The sequence below is a fragment of the Haliotis cracherodii genome, unplaced genomic scaffold, assembly GCF_022045235.1.
Source record: "Haliotis cracherodii isolate W230 unplaced genomic scaffold, xgHalCrac1.p SCAF_2, whole genome shotgun sequence".
NCBI lineage: Eukaryota > Metazoa > Mollusca > Gastropoda > Lepetellida > Haliotidae > Haliotis > Haliotis cracherodii.
The window spans coordinates 7097319-7117551 of NW_027266275.1; the positions used below are offsets into that span (position 1 = coordinate 7097319).

The following is a 20233-nucleotide window of genomic DNA, read 5'->3' on the forward strand; positions in this document are numbered from 1 at the left end:
ATGCAAACTTATATCCATCATTTGTAACTTCAGTAGTATCTGAGAAAACCCCATTTCATGCAGTATGCACTTAGTTGAAAAGCACAGAGGAAGAGCCCCTACTCTGTAAAAAATGAATTTAAGACAATTTTCACAAATTTCATTTCAGATCCTGACCAGTAACAGTGTGTAAAATTTCATTTTTTCTATCTTAAATTTATAGTTTTTGAGAAGATATGTCTCATTGAGAATCGGACGGACAAATATATATCACCAGCCCCACTTCATGCCGGGGGATAATAATTCGTGTCAGCATACAATGTTACTTGATATCGTTGAATTACATAATAACCTTGCTACTGGCCAATACAGCATCGTCTTTTGTTTGTTAACGAGCCATGTTGGAATCGTTGGCAACACGAGGGCTGATGCTGCAGAAAAAGCAGCACTCATGAATCTGTGACACCACTTCCGATACCATACAGTGATAATAAACCTGCGATTAAATGTTACATTACAGATCTAATCTTAAACAAGAGGGACACCCAAGTAGGTATAAATAAATAATATGGCATTAAACCAATTGCCGGTTACTCCTACTTGGGTTGTCATGCGAAAATCTCAGTTAAGCGTGCGACTGTATTGATCTTTCCACCACAGGGGTTAAATATTTGAAGCTTTTATCATTAAAGCAGAGGTAGTTCGTGTTGATTTATTTGTATCTTTTACAAGAAATAGAATTAATTAATGGATGTACAAAGTATGTTATTTATAAATTGGTAGTAGATGATGATAAACTGAGATTGTTAGTGGTTGTGGGGATTGAAATAGTGTAGGCAGCAAATGTCCCATGATCCTTAGCATTGTGGCCTCACTTTGTTTTTTTTTTGTAATTGTGAACTATAGGTCATTTTTGTATTGTAATATTATGTTATAGTTAAATTTGTAAATGTTCTAAACGTAGTTTAAAAGTAAAAACTGTTATATACTGTCCTTCGATGACATTGTTAATACCATAGATGCATAACTTGTTCAAGTCACGATATAGCTGAAACACTGTCGATGTGACTCACTCACAAACAATGGAACCATGATCAATTTAAGATCTGATCAGAGAGCTGTATAAGTGCTTGAGTGTTGCCTGATCCTCTGAGAAGACATTCAACAAGGCAGAGTTGTCATTTAGTCTTATACCCGAGAAGATCCGGGGTAGAATAGGTCTTCAGCAACCCGTGCCTGACGTAAAAGGCGACTATGCTTGTCGTAAGAGGCGATTAACAGGATCGGGTGGTCAGACTCACTGACTTGGTTGATGCATGTCATCGTATCCCAATTGTCTGGTCCAGACTCGATTAATTACAGACCGCCGTCATATAGCGCGCATATTGCTGAGTGTGGCGTTAGACAACAAACCAACCAACCAATCTTATACACTTACAATGGGGCGAATACGTAAAATAACGGTGGAAAATAAATCCCAAGAATTTTTACAGATGCAGTTTTTCTTTTGCTATATATCTTTGACAGAAAATTCATACAATTTGGGCTTTTGAAAACGTAAAGCCATTCTCGAGTGACCATTTCCGATTGTTATTAAGACGCAGCTGTAATTGTCTTTCGACAGTCTCAAGCATATTGTTGCCACGACATATATTACAATCCTCCACGAATAGGGACCCATTGAGTCATCTGATACTTTTGACACCACTGTTGATTTTTATTTTGAACATGGATTGATTGATTAAATGAATAGCATGGTAACATCATTGCCAACACATCATCTTTGATTGATTCTGTTTATAAAAAAGTAAGTGAGTATGGTTTTACGTCGCTTTTAGCAATATTTCAGCAATATCACGATGGGGGACACCAGAAATGGGCTTCACACATTGTACTCAATTCGGGTAATGAAATCGTGTCTTCGGCGTGACGACCGAACGCTTTAACCTCTAGGCTACCCGACCGCCCCATTCAACAATGAAAAATACAGTGTTGCAGGATAATGTTATAAATAAATATTTAGGCTCAATGTCTTAATAAAAATAATAGTAGACATTCCCCAAACCCACCCCAGAATACCTTACCCTTAACGCTCATTATCCTTGTATAAGGGATGACCTGTGGCCTGTGATATCCATGAGTGTAGTTATCCACCCGTTACGCTTGACAACACGGATCTGATACAATGATATTCTAAATATATGTCGGCAGTCCCCTTCTTTCTATTCGTACACTGAAACTTGTTACACGAGCTTTATGACGTGTATCTTTCATATGGGGAATGTGTGAGTGAGTTGAGTTTAATGCCGATTAGAACAGTATTCAAGTATTCAGCTTCTGGGGGACAGCCAGAATTGATGCAGGTCTTAGACGCTTACCACTTTGGTGAAACCCACGAACACGGGTACCGTGCTGAAAAATCTAGAAACATTATCAGTGCAAACCGGATTCGAACTCATGGTCATAGGTTGCTGGTGTGCCCAAGGGACGCAACTCTGCAAGGTGAATTGCGTCGACTTAGACCACTGGGCAACCCGTGCACCTTTCATATGGGGTAGTTTGAGATATCATTGCATATCTTATCAACATCCATATCCATCTTCGCAGTGCTTACAAACCATTCAATAAATTCCTCCCCCAAACTGTGGATCATATCTGTATCTACCCTAAGTTCCTCAATAGCCTCTGACAGAGCGTGGGGAAGATAACATTGTGTTGAGAATTCGTCTACAGCAGGACATTCCAGCTTATTCACAATACCATCAAGACCTGCAGCTATTGTGGCTGCCAGAGTGATGTAGGGGTTGCTCATCCCACTGGGAATGCGATTTTCAATATAGGTCCCAGCATCCATAGACTTGACTTTAACGCAGGCAGAGCGTTTATCAGTACTCCAGTAGACCAGTCCAGGAAGATTGGGCTTGTGCAAACGATCGTAACAGGTTCTGGTCGGGCAAAAAAAGGCAGTCAGAGCCTTCGCATGTTTCATGAGCCCAGCCAGCCAGTGTCTTCCTAAAGTGCTGAGACCATGGTCACTGTTAGGATCGTGGAACACATTGACGCCACCAGATAAGGACCATAGAGAATGGTTAAAATGCATTCCTACTCCGCCACATTCTTGCATGGAGTTGAAACTAACCGAATAATCTTTCTTATCCCCTATTTCTAGAATTCCGTTCTTTAAGGTAATGCACGCATCAGCACTTTTGATGCCATACGACGGTTGGAGTACCAGCTCAAACAATCCTTTTTGCCACTCAGAATGGAAAGAGCCTATGTCGACACCTGCTTGGTGCATGTGTTTTTCCAGGTAAAACAGAAAATCCCCATGTTTGCTTATTAATCTTTGCCGCATGTAATCTGGTTCAAGGGGATACCGTCCGCCAGCCCGTTTCAGTGTAAATTCAACTTCATATCCAGAAAAGAGGCTAAATCCATAATTGGCCAATATTTCTAATTGTCGTCTTGCAACATATCGAGGACACGCAAGTTGTGCCGATCCATCCTTTAACCAGTAGCTCTAACAGATAACCTCAGCCACCTTGATGTCGTCATTGCCACACCAAGATACATTATACAAGGTACTGAGATCAGGTAGTGTATAGGCCTTAGGCATTCTGCCATCACTGGACTTGTCTGATGGAAGGGTGAAGTCATTATGGAGTCCAAATGACAAGAAACCTGAAAAATATGCAAAGGAATCAGTAAGAACCGGACAATCAATGCTGATTTTTTTCTCTCCCATTTATGTGATTTAAAAACGGTAAGATTTTTTAAAATATCATCTTCCTTATCAAGCAGTCACCCTCTTGCAATCGAAACGGATAAACTGTGCCATGAAACTGTGTGACATTGGACACCGCACGCACTTTTTATTAAGCCGAAGTAGCCAATGTGGAAGAAGGGAGTAACATAAGTTATTATAGCTGGAAATTCTGGAATACTGCTTTGAAGGCCAAACTGTCGGTCACCACGTGAAAACATGAAAATAGCCGTTGCTGGTGTGGTTCCGATACACTGTTTCAAGTGACAGCAACAATTCCCGGAAAAAGAGCTGACTAACGAGGATTAGGTGGCCACAATGTGAACTTGGCTGATTGTGGATCTTGCTCATGCTGTCAGCCACTGGCCTGCCTTGCCCAGACTTGATTATTCACAGCAAACTCATTTGTCTATTTACATGGTCTCTTGGTGACACCTCGTTAACACCATCAATTTGTCTATTCCTGTCTTGTTGGCAATAATTTATTATCAATTTGTTGGAAAAGTAATGATTTTCTAAATTCTCTGAATCACAACTATGCCCATTCTCTACGCCTTACTAAACAACTGTAGGTACAACCTGTTACAACTAAAGATTCAATATACATGTACATATTAACCACATATCTGAACGTACATTCAGAAGCAAAAATATTACTCATCCATAAGCATATTCTCAGCGGTTATGAGGCTTGAATATAGGCGACAGCGGCATTAATGTGCAGAAGAAAGGCATATGTTCAGGACTGACATAGTCAGCCGAAATGCTGTTGACAGAAAGGCATGCGAAGCTTGTCCTTGTTACGACTGTGCGTCACGATGCATCTTATCTGATCCAAAGGAACCACTTTGTAGGTGAATTTAAGCAATATGTATTCTGACTTCACAATCCAGTTCATTCTTCTCGTGATATAAATTCGCGACTCTATCATTGGTCTTCAGTCAGTGCCTACATCGACCCTCTAAAACCTTTAATCAATCTTAGTAAATAATATCCTATGCAAACCGGGTTCAAACTTAACTTCCGACCATAATACATTGGGGCCTGGTTTGAGACATATAGAAAACCCTTGAAAATGTGCACTCGATCACTAAAACAAATCCGTACCGTCAATCTAATGACTTTATAGCCATTTTTTTATAGTACATTTGATCTGGGAGGAAAATATTCCCAAACCCCAATCACGTTTTTGAGAGCCTTTTGGTATTACCGCTGTGATTGCATACCCGAAACTAGTGTCTTGACTTTTTTCAAGGAATTCATCTGAGTATTTCCGATACGACCACAATATTTGGGCAAACCCCTACTGTCCTCAGGATATGAACTCGAAAAAATGTTTTTTGCTTTATCAGCAAAGTGTGAAGGAATTGGATTTTATTGCGTGAATATTTTCTTACTGTATATACAATGCACATACATACAAATATGAATTCACACGATTAAATAGTCTTGAATAAGTTTGTGTTACCTGCATAAAGTGTGACACCTGTCTCCAAGCAACTCTTCACGTGTCGTGCGGGCACAACTCTTCCTCTTGATCGACCATGTATGTCAGCAACAGAGAAGCGGACATAGTCGTACTTGTTGATGTGATCAGTCATCGTGGTGTACTAATCACAGACGGTGATGTCACATTCACATTACGCATTAGCTTATATATGTCGGATATATGCATTCCATGATGTAAGTTTGAAATAAATTTCCCTTTTGAATTATTTATGGGATATGACAAGATATGCTGATTCTTTGTCGAAACAGCTGCCATAACTGTAGGTCAACAGCACTGTTGAGTAATTGTGAAGGCGTCAAAAATTGCACCATATGGAAAGTTTCGAATTCGTACTTTGGACAGTCCAGTCGTTTCATGATAGATGTATTGTCAGCTGTGCAATTTATGATAAATGTATGAAACTTGGCATGATGATAGATATTGTTGTCATGATAGGATTTTACTTTGATCTTTTGATACTGATGTCATTGTTTTGGCCATTGCATTGTTCGACAGAATATATACTACCTGTGGATAGCTTTAAGAACTGGTAAATTATTCAGATATTTGGCTGTTCGTGACAATGTTAGACTCCTTGGCCCTTTCACTCCAGCTTTTCATGCAATTACTGGCTGTGACCAGACATTTTTCTTTGCTGGAAAAGGCGAAAACCAGCATGAGAAACATGGCACGTGTATTGATGAAGCAACATAGGCTTTCAATCGCAATGGTGATATACCAACCAAACAACATGTGAAGAACATGATGCCCGTCACTGGGCGTTTGGTCGTCTTAATGTATGCACAACCACAAGCGTCTAAGTCATGCAGGAGCTTCTGGGATGTAGTTGTAAGTCTGTAAGTCTGCAGAATAAGGTCATGTGTTGTGGCACAGTTCATTTTCATCACCTGACAAGTCATACATCATTAATATACATATCATAAACTGAATAAATATAAATGTGACATAACTAGATTTATTGTATGTGTATTTGTTCCATATATTTATTCACAGAAGTACATCTTTACACACAACTTGAATATATCCACACAGATGCACACGAGATCTGATGAAGCACGCTAGCATTCTTCGGAGCATATAGTTGACCAACACGTTGTTTTCAAACTGTAAAGTTGGTACATGAAGTAGATGAGTATACGCTGACAGATCGGAGGGGAGAAGATAGTCCATCCTGCGACCTACAGATGTTTCAGAATGTATGGCCTTGTTAAATTCAACCCCATGCAGTCGTTTCACATCTGCTAGATAACAGACAGGGTCTCCTTAACGCTAATGAGGATCTTATCGTTATAGGATGAATATCGGCGAATATCCCCGTGACAAGTCGTGAATGTCGGCCGTGTTTTGCGACTTCATCCCTCACCTGTGACGGTTTTCACATCCTACTTTCTCGCGATGTTGAGATTAACCCTAGCCTGAGCCTATTAGTATGAAAGATTTCAACAATGTAAAGACAGATTAAATCAGATATCCCCGTAGAACTGCGGGATTTCCGACAGTCCCGGTTCACCGAGTGTAATAAAATTACAACTAACCGATCTAAACACTTAAAAACGTTATTTCAGAAGTAGAGATGGTTGGAGTCTATCAAATAGACACAGATGCACTCTATCAGAAAGTTATTCTGTTTCTGTATGTATATGAATCAGAATTTCTACTTGGGGAGGCAAAGCCCAAACAAGTAATTTGGCAACGAAGTTTAACTCATAGTTCAGGTATATCGATGATCTGATATCGTTCAAAAAACATCAAATAGCCAATTCCTTTCCATTGATTTACCCACCTGAACTAGAAATAAAGGAGACCAGTCAGACTGCATCATATGTTTCATATTTAGATCTATGGATAAAGATTCAGAGTGGCAAAAACATTCTCCACAAGACTGTGTGACAAAAGGGATGACTCCAACTTTCCAAAAGTCAACTTTACCTTCATGTCGAGCAATATTCCAACAGCTACAGCCTTTGGTGTTTACATTTCATAACTTCTGAGACACAACCAAGCACGCTCTTTCTACCAAGATTTTAAAGAGCGACATACGACTCTTGCTCATAAGTTGTTTGATCAAGGTTACAACATTCAAAGCCTCAGTAAAGCTTTCAAAAAGTGTGGAGGACATTTCCGATGCAATTCATCATTTTCACTTGCACCATATGTGTTTTTTCAGGTGAACAATTGACTTGCCTTTGCATGCGTTTGTGACTGGTGTCAACGGGCGATTCACAAACACATGTTCATACTGTCGACTCTGCTTTATGCAGAGATTTCTATTGTATATGGAAAGGCTTTTGTCGCTTTATATATTATTATTATTAATAATAATATTATTATTATGTACAGATTAAAACTATACAAATGCAGCAGAGAGGGTTTGAGTGTAAGCACTTGCTTTTTGTGCAACGTAGTAACTACGCCACTACACAGTGAATCGTCCAAGATCGGGAAGTCCTCATATCATCAGAGCAGCCAAGGATTGCTACATGTGGGTCCTTCACCGTCTGAGCTGGACACGCACTGCAACATAAATTACTGATTTACTGATTTAAATCCGCTTTGACTTTTCGATACTGTTTACGAGTTGCTGAAATCAGATTATAACTCCCTGCCTTGGCGTTGTTTTACTTTAACATAGTCGACTTCAGCAGTTGCCGTAGTCTTTGATAGGCATTCAGAAGTTGAGAGAACATGGACACTTGACACTTTTTTATGGATAGCAACTTCTTTTTCTTTATACGACGTTTCAGAGCTACTTCTTGATCCTTCATTAAGTGAATGCTTATTAAGTGTGTGTGTGTATATATGCACATAATATATATATATATTACATCGTCTGTAACTTCCCCATCGTTTCTAAACAAAGAAATGGACTGCTCCGTGTGTATTGGCGATGTAATGATCATTATTCCATTTGCTGCATACTATATGTCGACACATCCAGTGGAGGGAGTATCATGATGTTGGGCGCCATCTCTTTGGGCGAAGATCACAACTTTTTCATACTATCGAAACAAAGTGTATTGTTACAGTCCTAGTCCTCCCAGATTCCCCTCAAAAGTAAACATGTGTAACACCGATCTCAGTATGAACATTACAACAGAACTTAATGAAAGATATGCATCCCATGTTTTATATATTTATTTGATTCTCGGACTGATGAGCACGTAAAATCCCTTAAATGGTGCCAAATGACTTGCCCAGTGCGATTACAAAGACCATGTGTAGTAAAAGTAAGTGAGTGAGTCCAGGTTGGTTGGTTGGTTTGTGGTTTAACACCGCGCTCAGCAATATTCCAGCTATATGACGGCGGTCTGTTAATAATCGAGTCTGGACCAGACAATCCAGTGATTAATATCATGAGCATCGATCCACGCGATTGAGATCGATGACATGCACCAACCAAGTCAGCGAGCCTGACCACCCGATCCCGTTAGGCGCCTTTTACGAAAGCATAGTCGCCTTTTACGGCAAGAATGGGTCGCTGAAGACTTATTCTACCCCGGACCTTCACGGTTCATTTCCATTGAGGGAAAGTAATGATGGCCTTTTACGGCAAGCATGAGAGAGAGAGAGAGAGAGAGAGAGAGAGAGAGAGAGAGAGAGAGAGAGAGAGAGAGAGAGAGAGAGAGAGAGAGAGAGAGAGAGAGAGAGAGAGAGAGAGAGAGAGAGAGAGAGAGAGAATATGGACGTCAACTTCTTTATCATGAAGACACGACGTCATTTCGGAGTATATGCTTACGCCTCTTCAGTGAGTGAGTTGGTTTTAAAGCCACTTAGAACAGTTCAAGTCATGTCACAGCGGTTGAGCTTGATGTAGGAGGAAGGTCCGAAGTGTTGCAAGTCTCAGACGTTTATCCCTTAGGTGAAACCAATCAACACGGCATGGTGCTGACAAACCTAGAAACAATTTGGGCTAATCGGAATCGAAATTCGACTGTACTATGTAAGACAGAGCTGAAAACCGGAGCAGTTTCGAGCGACATTGTGGATATTTACCGATAATGTTCGGCAGCTCGTCCTCTTCTTTATCATTTGAAAGGTCATCGTAATATTTGTATTGCCTATGTGAATGAGATTGTTGTCAGCTAAATAATCTTGGCCAGCCAAATCAGTGGATGATATTATGTCCAACGTCCAACACCGTCGTAGTACGATGACAGAAAGCCCAACCCCACGATCCAATTTAGTCTCATTCAATAAGTAATAAGAGTACGGGGGAAGTATTCTAAACCGGGCAAGGTATTTTGAAAATAAATAAGTTAAGTAATGAACATGTTAGTTCAATAATACTTAACACCATTGTGTATATACATGTATATATATCATATCTTCTTCATATCTTATTAAATTTCATAGGATGGCGATCCGAACTACACCGGTATATTTTGGGATTAAAATTATTTATATATAACATTGTTATTATGTATATGACATAAAATGCTGAATCAGCGCAATGCGTGGCCCTTTTAATCTGTCTCGTGTTTATCTGTCCTCAAACTGAAGCCTAATCCAAGCCTCAAGAGTTCACGATCCACAGGTTCTCGGTTCTCAGGCTGTCCATAGAGAAGTTATGGCACTAATACTCTGTTTCATATTGGGGTCGATGTTTACAGGTGAGCAAATACAAACTATTGCTTAATTTAGAGCTTAGTTATTGACATTTGTTGGGTTTTTTAAAACAGGGTTGAATGAGAAAACAATTCATGATTTGATCCACCGTCAATAAAATATTCACACAACTAATTCGCAAAGATATTATGTTGTCAATTAATAACCAAACATGTAAAATGTTCGCCTACGGATAACCTTCGATATAATGTATGAGCAGGTGTATGTATCTATCTGTATTTGATGAATTGTTAGGGGCCGACCATTTGAGGGGATGGGAGTGGGGTTTAGGATTGGTAGTTCTCGATACAGCTGAATAAAAATGTGTCATCTTAACCTGGACAAGCTGGATGTTGTGGGCCATATCATATGGATCATAATGCTCATTACATCGCCAATACGAGGGCCATTCAATATATAACCAACCTAACCTATTTGCTACTGCTCCTCACTTCTTCTTTTTCCACATAACAACCATTGAGGTCTATGAACTTTGTCCAGCGATGTGTGAGAGCTAAAAGCCCGTTGTGATAGAAACCATGGGGTTGTTCGTGTAACCACCCCTCCACTGCTGTCGTAAGTTCATCATCGGACCGGAAATGACGTCCACGTAGTTCTTTCTTCAAGTTTGGGAAGAGAAAGTAGTCGCTTGGTGCCAGGTCTGGTGAGTAAAGTGGATGAGGCAATACTTTGAACCCGTTCCGCTTCACTGCGGCAACCGCAAGTCGACAGATGTGCACTCTGGCATTATCATGTTGGAGCAGCACACCTTTTGTGATCTTTCCACGACGTTTGGCAAGAATAGCAGTCCGCAAACGGTCCAGGAGATCGGAGTAGTACTCTCCAGTAATAGTCTGGCCACGTGGCAAGTAGTCAATGAGCAAGACCCCTTTGGTATCCCAAACGATGGTTGCCATGACTTTGCCAGCCGATGGTTGAGTCTTAAACTTTTTGGGACGGGGTGAAGCAAAGCCAGTCCACTGCTTACTCTCTTCTTTGGTTTCTGAGTCATAGTGGTGTACCCGGGTTTCATCACCAGTAACAATTCTCTCCATAAAGTCGTCTGCATCCCCACTGCATTGCGTCAAAAGTGCCTGACACATTGACGCACGTACAGCCTTCTGATCATCACTCAGACATTTCGGGACCCATCGGGCAGACAGCTTCCTCATACCCACACGATCATGCAAAATGGTATGGACACTTCCCTCTGAAATGTCCAAGGCCTTGGCCATTTCTGACACCTTCATTCGCCTGTCTTTGACAACCAGTTGTCTCACAGCTTCACTGGTTTCGTCATTGGTCACCTCTACAGGCCTGCCAGGGCGTGGCTCATCTTCCAGGTTCACCCAACCCCTCTTAAATTCTGCAACCCAGAATTTGACCTGTGCATACGAAGGTGCACTGTCACCATAAACATCTGACAATTCATCATGTATCTCCTTTCCCGGTTTCCCTTTTAAGTAGAGGTATCTAACAACAGCCCTGTATTCAACCTTTGACGAACATTTGGCAGAATCTACCCTTGCCATCTTTATAGATCACGTGTGTGACTTCAAATACAATTTCCTCAGTGAAACTTTGTCTATGCACGTGACATACATTGGTGCACAGCACGTGACAAACATGCAACCGTTAAGATCTGATAAATAGCTTAGGCTGGTTATATATTGAATGGCCCTCGTACACACGGGTGGTCAGTCCATTTCTTTTTTTAGAAACGATAGGGAAGGAAACAGTGCTTTGTATATGTTTGGGGAAACCTCGTGGTAGTAGAGATGGTTGACATCATCTTGCCATATTTCCAACCGCGTAATAATGTTCAAATATTCGACAAGCTTATTGAAACTATTTCACCGAAAATTGGTGTGGATGCGCCATCTTGCTTTTAAAGTTATGAAAATACATGTTACCAAGGGTACGTTAGATCATGGGGTAGGTAACATGACGTCAGTCCATTATGACGTAACTCAAACAGTGTAGTTTATCGCAGGATAAAGTACAGCTGGAGCCTTTGATCTTTAAGCAAAGTATTTTAGAATGGTTGTTATTGTTTGCACTGCTTGTTATCATGTAAGCTTTGACATGTGTCTGGTGTCCGGTTTGAGATATGTACTTTGCTAAAAGTTGTGCTGTAAAAAGGCATTGGGTAGGATTTAAAACAAACTTTCCGTTTAACTACTGAATCATTGCCTGAATGACAGAGACAACATTCTGTATTAGCGGTTTGACCCAGACGTCAAATACAAGGACAAGAAGACCAAGTAAATAAGCATTCCTCTCAAAATTCTCATATTGCAAAGGCCCTTTGGCCTATTCCACAAAAGCAATATCAGCTCTATTGCTATCGTAAGTCTATGTCAACGTTCGGGGGATAAGACAGTCGTTTTTCTAAGATCACTTTGTGGAACGGATCTCTGAAGGCCCAGAGACTCATACACATTTGCAGTTCGTTAGTTTGCATAGACAGGTTATCCTCAAACTACAATGTCCGTATGCATATCCACACCTGCGACAGTCTAGGCTCTGGTAGATGCAACCATTGTGCTTAGACGTATGTGATAATGATCGGTAAACTTACTTGCTCGATTGCCAAGGCAACATGATGCGTACGTATTATGTGCCTTTACAACTTCAATTACAGGGATATCCAGTGATGTGGATTCTCCAGGGTGTGGTACAAATAGTGTCGGTTTTGATTATTCAACCCTTCCTAAAGGAAACAACAAACGAATTGTTGGAGGGCAAATAGCCACACCTCATTCCTTTCCATGGATGGTAAGTACAAACAACAACTCATTCTGATCTCTTATATGAAGTACTAAACCTATCTAAAAGAAAGGAAAGGATCATATACTGCCCCACCAGTTACACGCTGGAAACGACACTGCATTAAAGCACACTGGAAACAACCGATTTCATCAAAACACACTGGAAACGACACTGCATTAAAGCACACTGGAAATGACACTGCTTTAAAACACGCTTGAAACAACCGATTACATTAAAACACGCTAGAAACAACCGATTGCAGTAAAACACGCTGGAAACAACCGATTACAGAAAAACACGCTCGAAACGACACTGAATTAAAACACGCTGGAAACGACACTGCATTAAAACACGCTTGAAACAACCGATTACAGTAAAACACGCTGGAAACAACCGATTACAGAAAAACACGCTGGAAACGACACTGAATTAAAACACGCTGGAAACGACGCTGCATTAAAACACGTTTGAATCAACCGATTACAGTAAAACACGCTGGAAACGACACTGCATTAAAACACGCTGGAAATAACACTGCTTTAAAACAACGGTGGGAGAGATATCGCATTAATAACCCCGAACGAAACATGACATAAAAACATGCTGTACTTCCTGCCTTATTTTGTCTTGGAATTTAGAAACCGTCAATAACGAATAATATTAAACAATATAAGTCTTTACCTTTTTTTTTATTAAAATGGAACTTGTTTTGTCTGTATCATTTTTGCACAGAGGTCATGTACGATAACTGAAACCATTAGACTTCCAAGTTTGCCAGAATGCCAGACCATCATTATATAATAATGCGAAACTCTCGTTTGTGTCAAGAAAAGAAACTGTTCAACGACCAATTATCCGTTTGTTAATGGTAATCTGCATTGAAAGGGTTCATGGCTACAGGACCATGGCATAGGTGTTTTCTAATACATACACTAATTTCATAATGTTTTCTAACACGTTTCTTACACCAAAGGTTGCTTTGAAGTATCGAGGTGTGTTCGTGTGTGGAGGATCTCTGCTAAAAGGTTCCTCAAACAAGTGGTATATCCTTACAGGGGCTCACTGTCTCCAGTAAGTAAAGTAACCTCTAGCAAGTGGTACATTGTATACACTCACGGGGGATCACTGTCTCCAGTAAGTAAAGTAACCTCTAGCAAGTTGTACGTTGTATACACTCACGGGGGCTCACTGTCTCCAGTAAGTAAATTAACCTCTAGCAAGTGGTACATTGTATACACTCGCGGTGGCTCGCTGTCTGCAGTAAGTAAAGTAACCTCTAGCAAGTGGTACATTGTATACACTCACGGGGGATCACTGTCTCCAGTAAGTATAATAACCTCTAGCAAGTGGTACATTGTATACACTCACGGTGGCTCACTGTCTGCAGTAAGTAAAGTAACCTCTAGCAAGTGGTACATTGTATACACTCACGGGGGATCACTGTCTGCAGTAAGTAAAATAACCTCTAGCAAGTGGTACATTGTATACACTCACGGGGGATCACTGTCTGCAGTAAGTAAATTAACCTCTAGCAAGTGGTACATTGTATACACTCACAGGGGATGACTGTCTGCAGTAAGTAAAGTAACCTCTAGCAAGTGGTACATTGTATACACTCACGGGGGATCACTGTCTGCAGTAAGTAAAGTAACCTCTAGCAAAAGGTACATTGTATACACTCACGGGGGCTCACTGTCTCCAGTAAGTAAATTAACCTCTAGCAAGTGGTACATTGTATACACTCGCGGTGGCTCGCTGTCTGCAGTAAGTAAAGTAACCTCTAGCAAGTGGTACATTGTATACACTCACGGTGGCTCACTGTCTGCAGTAAGTAAAGTAACCTCTAGCAAGTGGTACACTGTATACACTCACGGTGGCTCACTGTCTGCAGTAAGTATAGTAACCTCTAGCAAGTGGTACATTGTATACACTCACGGGGGATCACTGTCTGCAGTAAGTAAAGTAACCTCTAGCAAGTGGTACACTGTATACACTCACGGGGGATCACTGTCTGCAGTAAGTAAATTAACCTCTAGCAAGTGGTACATTGTATATACTTACAGGGGCTCACTGTCTGCAGTAAGTAAATAACCTCTAGCAAGTGGTACCCTGTATACACTCACGGTGGCTCACTGTCTCCAGGAAGTAAAGTAACCTCTAGCAAGTGGTACATTGTATACACTCACGGGGGATCACTGTCTCCAGTAAGTAAATTAACCTCTAGCAAGTGGTACATTGTATACACTCACGGGGGATCACTGTCTGCAGTAAGTAAATTAACCTCTAGCAAGTGGTACATTGTATACACTCACGGGGGATCACTGTCTTCAGTAAGTAAAGTAACCTCTAGCTAGTGGTACCCTGTATACACTCACGGGGGATCACTGTCTGCAGTAAGTACAATAACCTCTAGCAAGTTGTACATTGTATATACTTACAGGGGCTCACTGTCTCCAGTAAGTAAAGTAACCTCTAGCAAGTTGTACATTGTATATAATCACGGGGGATCACTGTCTTCAGTAAGAAAAGTAACCTCTAGCAAGTTGTACATTGAATATACTTACAGGGGCTCACTGTCTGCAGTACGTAAAGTGACTTCTAGCAAGTGGTACATTGAATATACTCACGGGGGCTCACTGTCTGCAGTAATTAACGTTACATCTAGCCTATGGTACATTGAATATTCCCACGAGGGCTCCCTGTCTTCAGTAAGTATGGTATAGCAAGTGGTACACTGTATATACCAACAGGGGCTCACTGTCTCCAGTAAGTAAAGTAACCTCTAGCAAGTTGTACATTGTATATAATCACGGGGGATCACTGTCTACAGTAAGTAAAGTAACCTCTAGCAAGTGGTACATTGTATACACTCACGGGGGATCACTGTCTACAGTAAGAAAAGTAACCACTAGCAAGTGGTACACTGTATACACTCACGAGGGATCACTGTCTGCAGTAAGTAAGGTAACCTCTAGCAAGTGGTACACTGCATATACTCACCGGGGATCACTGTCTGTTGTAAGTATGGTCACCTCTAGCAAGTGGTACATTGAATATACTCACAGAGGCTCACTGTCTACAGTACTTAACGTTACATCTAGCCTGTGGTACATTGAATATTTCCACGGGGGATCACTGTCTGCAGAAAGTATGGTGTAGCAAGTGGTACACTGTATATACTCACAGGGGCTAACTGTCTGCAGTAAGTATGGTAACCTCTAGCAAGTGGTACATTGTATATACTCACGGAGGATCACTGTGTTCCGTAAACAATGATACTTCTAACAAGTGGTAAATTGTATAAATTGTATGTATCCCCAAGGACTGGAATAAGGAACGAAACGTTTAACAAATATGCAGGGAGGTTTGAGGATAGAATTTGTTTTCTCTACGGCACAACAGGGACATGCCCAACTTCTGTATTATATCATTATGCCTCAAAGTCAGATTGACCAATCCGAGATCAGAACTACGAACCCCATATGAGCTTGTGTACTGTCAGTAAAAATCCAAGATGGTTGTGCCTGACTTAATATGAGGCCGAATACCGTCAGTTACAGCCATTTTTGATTATCCAACACCAACCTCACATATTACACATGAAGATTCACTCACGGGGGATGACTGTCTACAGTAAGTAAAGTAACCTCTAGCAAGTGGTATATTGTATACACTCACGGGGGATCACTGTCTGCAGTAAGTAAAGTAACCTCTAGCAAAAGGTACATTGTATACACTCACGGGGGCTCACTGTCTACAGTAAGTAAATTAACCTCTAGCAAGTGGTACATTGTATACGCTCACGGTGGCTCACTGTCTGCAGTAAGTAAAGTAACCTCTAGCAAGTGGTACATTGTATACACTCACGGGGGATCACTGTCTTCAGTAAGAAAAGTAACCTCTAGCAAGTTGTACATTGAATATACTCACAGAGGCTCACTGTCTACAGTACTTAACGTTACATCTAGCCTGTGGTACATTGAATATTTCCACGGGGGCTCACTGTCTGCAGTAATTAACGTTACATCTAGGCTATGGTACATTGAATATTCCCACTGGGGCTCACTGTCTGCAGTAAGTATGGTGTAGCAAGTGGTACACTGTATATACTCACAGGGGCTAACTGTCTGCAGTAAGTATGGTAACCTCTAGCAAGTGGTACATTGTATATACTCACGGGGCTCACTGTGTTCCGTAAACAATGATACTTCTAACAAGTGGTAAATTGTATAAACTGTATATATCCCCAAGGGCTGGAATAAATAACGAAACGTTTAACAAATGTGCATTGGGGGTACAGGGAGGTTTGATGATAGTATTTGTTTTCTCTGAGAACTGTTACCCCAAAATATGCTCTATGTTCCAGTGGATTAGTATCATCCGATTTGGAAGTCGTCCTTGGTGCTCATGACATGTCAAAAAATGAACCTTCATCCGAGACAATCGCCATTAAGCAAACAATGAACCATCCCTCATTCAACCCCATCACGTTAGAATACGACACAGGTTTGATGGAACTGGCATATCCTCCTCAAATACAGCGACCAGAAATCAACTTTGGCTGTGTTGCTGCAAGCAAGCCCGTGTCTGGTGCCACATGCTATGTAATTGGATGGGGTACAACATCCGTAGGTACGGTTACTAGCAGGTAAAGGAAACAAAACAACGATTCATGATAAGATAAGGTGCTTACATTGCTGACTAAATGGTGTGTGACATAATTCTCAGAACTGCTTTTCAGTTCGTAAGTTAATTCTGTTTTAGCACCTTTGCAGTAATGTTCCGGTTTGAACATTCAAAAGAAGACTCTACGGCACAATAGGGACATGCTCCACTTCTGTATTATATCATTATGCTTGAGATTGACCAAGAACTACGAACCCAATATGAGCTTGTGTACTGTCAGTAAAAATCCAAGATGGTTGTGACTGACCTAATATGTGACCGTATACCGTCAGTTACAGCCATTTTTGATTTTCCAACACCAACCTAACTTATTACACATGAAGATTCTGGTACACTGTTTTGTTTCGATGATATCATCAATCGCCATGGGCATTAATTTTTAAAGAAACCACGTTCGTGACTTTATTTAATAAAAATTATACAGAAGAAAGGCTCACGGCGGAGGTCACTGATTTACAAATAGCAACGTGATTTGTACATAAAATAGTTTTCGGCATAATAACTTCGTTATGGTGTCTGTTGTTGCCGTGTACGGAATATAGAAAGGGTTTTTGTCGCTTGTATCTTGTGCATATTACAATAGTTAATCTATCATGGCATGACCCTAGTGATATGAAAGCATCTTAACTTGCTTTATGTTCTTTAACTTCACTTGAGTAGAATAACAATCGCAGAATATCATAGTGCTATAATTAATACAGTAACTTAACTATTTATTGTAAAAGTTTTGACATTTTGAAAATTGGTCGTTGTTGTGTTTGCAGAAAGTGCCCCATCAGATATGCTACAAGTAGTGGAGAAGCCAGTCATGTCTCAGCAAACATGTGAAAGTATCTACGGTACTGACTATCACAACTCGTCCATGCTGTGTGCAGGCTACCCACAAGGAGGGAAGGATTCTTGCAGAGTTTGTGACATAGCACCACATTACAATATGCTAAGGTCTCATGTGGCTTCAATCATGATTCGTGTCAACTCTGCAAAAACAGAGTACCATTTGGCCTCATAAAAAATATTTATCAACAATATAAATGATTATATTTAAATTTAGGTTTCCAAAAATTATAAAATCTAATTTCACAATTTAGATCAGATAAAGACAAGAAACACGAACATGTTGCTGGTCATCAGGATGGGTTACATTTAACTGCAATTTATTAATTCACATATTCACAATATATTATAGAGACGTTTTTCTTTAACAAGATGTAGAAAAATTCAAGAAGGTATAGCCTATTTTGGGTTTTATTACATTTCATTACATTGACACCTACTTCAATGTCCCACCTCTTTTGCATTAGACCGCGTATGTATATTTTGACATACGGATAGGCTATCCAGAAGGGTATCTATCCAGTAAAGGATACACTGATGGATTTTCGTCGTGTATCCGCAAAGAATCGGGTGGATTGAAACTTCTCTTTCGTTCCTGTGAGATTATTATCCTGACCAGCTTATTCTTGGACGTGTTCCTCGGAACTTACCGTTCCTTTTCATGGCTGTCCATTTCCATTCAATGTGCAGTTTGTTTAAATGTCTGTTTACAGTTAGATAGCGGAGGGCCGTTAATGTGCTACCAGAACAGCCGTATGGAAATTATCGGTATGTTTCTTGACATTCAATCCCATGGTCACATATTTAAATGCTTTCCAAAACTGCATCCAGTGTCATCATCTGTGTTCATCTTACAGCGAGTCCTAAAGTACTGTATGTCCTCGCGAAGACAGAAGGAAAGTGTTAACCATACCTTACATCCTTGAACAAGCTGCTACCATAACTGTTAACGACGGACGGACGAAGGATAACGAACCACGACATATGCTTTCAGTCTGTCAGATAATTATAACTCCTCTCTGCTAAAACTCAAACGCTGGGGGTTCGGGCCATCCGAAATATATTAACTGGCTCTAATTCAAGGATGTAATTTATATTTGAACCGTGTTTCAAACATGAGTAGAATGTGAAATCCCAACGTTAATGTCGATTACTGTGACTACAATGCTACAACGCAAGCTGTATTCATTGTTGAACATGTCTATGTTTGTACATAAATTTTATAAATTTCAAAAGTAAAAGTACATGTAACTAATTTTCATCCCGGCAGGTACCGTCAGCTGGGGCTTTGGCTGCGCAGAACCAAACTCACCAGCTGTTTACGCCAGTACCTTGAGTACCAGGCAGTGGGTTGAGAAGACAATAAATGCATAAAGACAAACTGGTATTTGAGCTGTAATAAATTATCAGAAACTGGCCAGTGGTTAGATTTGTTATTTTGCAAAATCAAGTAAGATACTGGTTAGATGAACTAAAAGAGAGAGTATTTGCATATATGACATAAACCATGCCCAAGGATTTGTGCTCATGAGAAGTGAGGTTTATTGACATTGCAGCTGCTGACAGCTTGAGCTCAAATAAAACATTGTTATGTTAATTCTCATAGGGGAATTCAATGGAATACATAAATTTAAATATATGTAACAAAACAGTCAATCTATTTTCGGATCGCGGCAATCATGAACATCTGCCATTCTATCCTATCCAAGGGGTCGATCTATTCATTCGAAACCATACCACTCATTATCTGTTTCTATGGCTGGAATATTGCCGAGTGTGGCGTTAAACAACAAACATAACACCTTTTATTTTCTATTTCACCATCCCAGGCATCCCGCTGAGTTAACATTCTTACCATTAAAATGGTGATTACTGTACCTTCTTCAGAAGTTGCTAAACAAAATTATGATAAATCGTTAAAAGTACAACCACTTATGTTAAAATAATATACCTTCTTATCACAATTATTCTTAATAGGCAACCCCCTAAGTATGCACTGTTACCTTTAGATGTATTATTAGATATGTATTTAATTCATATATTTCCATAGTTTGTGGGATGAAATGATTGGATGCACACACACA

At 40.3% G+C, this 20233-nt stretch overlaps 1 protein-coding gene and 1 pseudogene across 1 annotated transcript; one reads left to right on the plus strand and one right to left on the minus strand.

Annotated features, from left to right (window-relative positions):
* Nucleotides 1-2524: 2524 nt before the first annotated feature.
* Nucleotides 2525-5343, minus strand: LOC139469535 (lengsin-like; annotated as a pseudogene).
* Nucleotides 5344-9758: 4415 nt separating this feature from the next.
* LOC139468806 (trypsin-like) lies at nt 9759-19557 on the plus strand. Its single transcript, XM_071250947.1, has 7 exons — nt 9759-9862; nt 12502-12635; nt 13603-13700; nt 16996-17261; nt 18080-18222; nt 18863-18917; nt 19420-19557. The coding sequence occupies exons 1-7, from the start codon at nt 9820-9822 to the stop codon at nt 19521-19523; spliced, it is 843 nt and encodes a 280-aa protein (XP_071107048.1). The 5' UTR covers nt 9759-9819; the 3' UTR covers nt 19524-19557.
* Nucleotides 19558-20233: the final 676 nt, after the last annotated feature.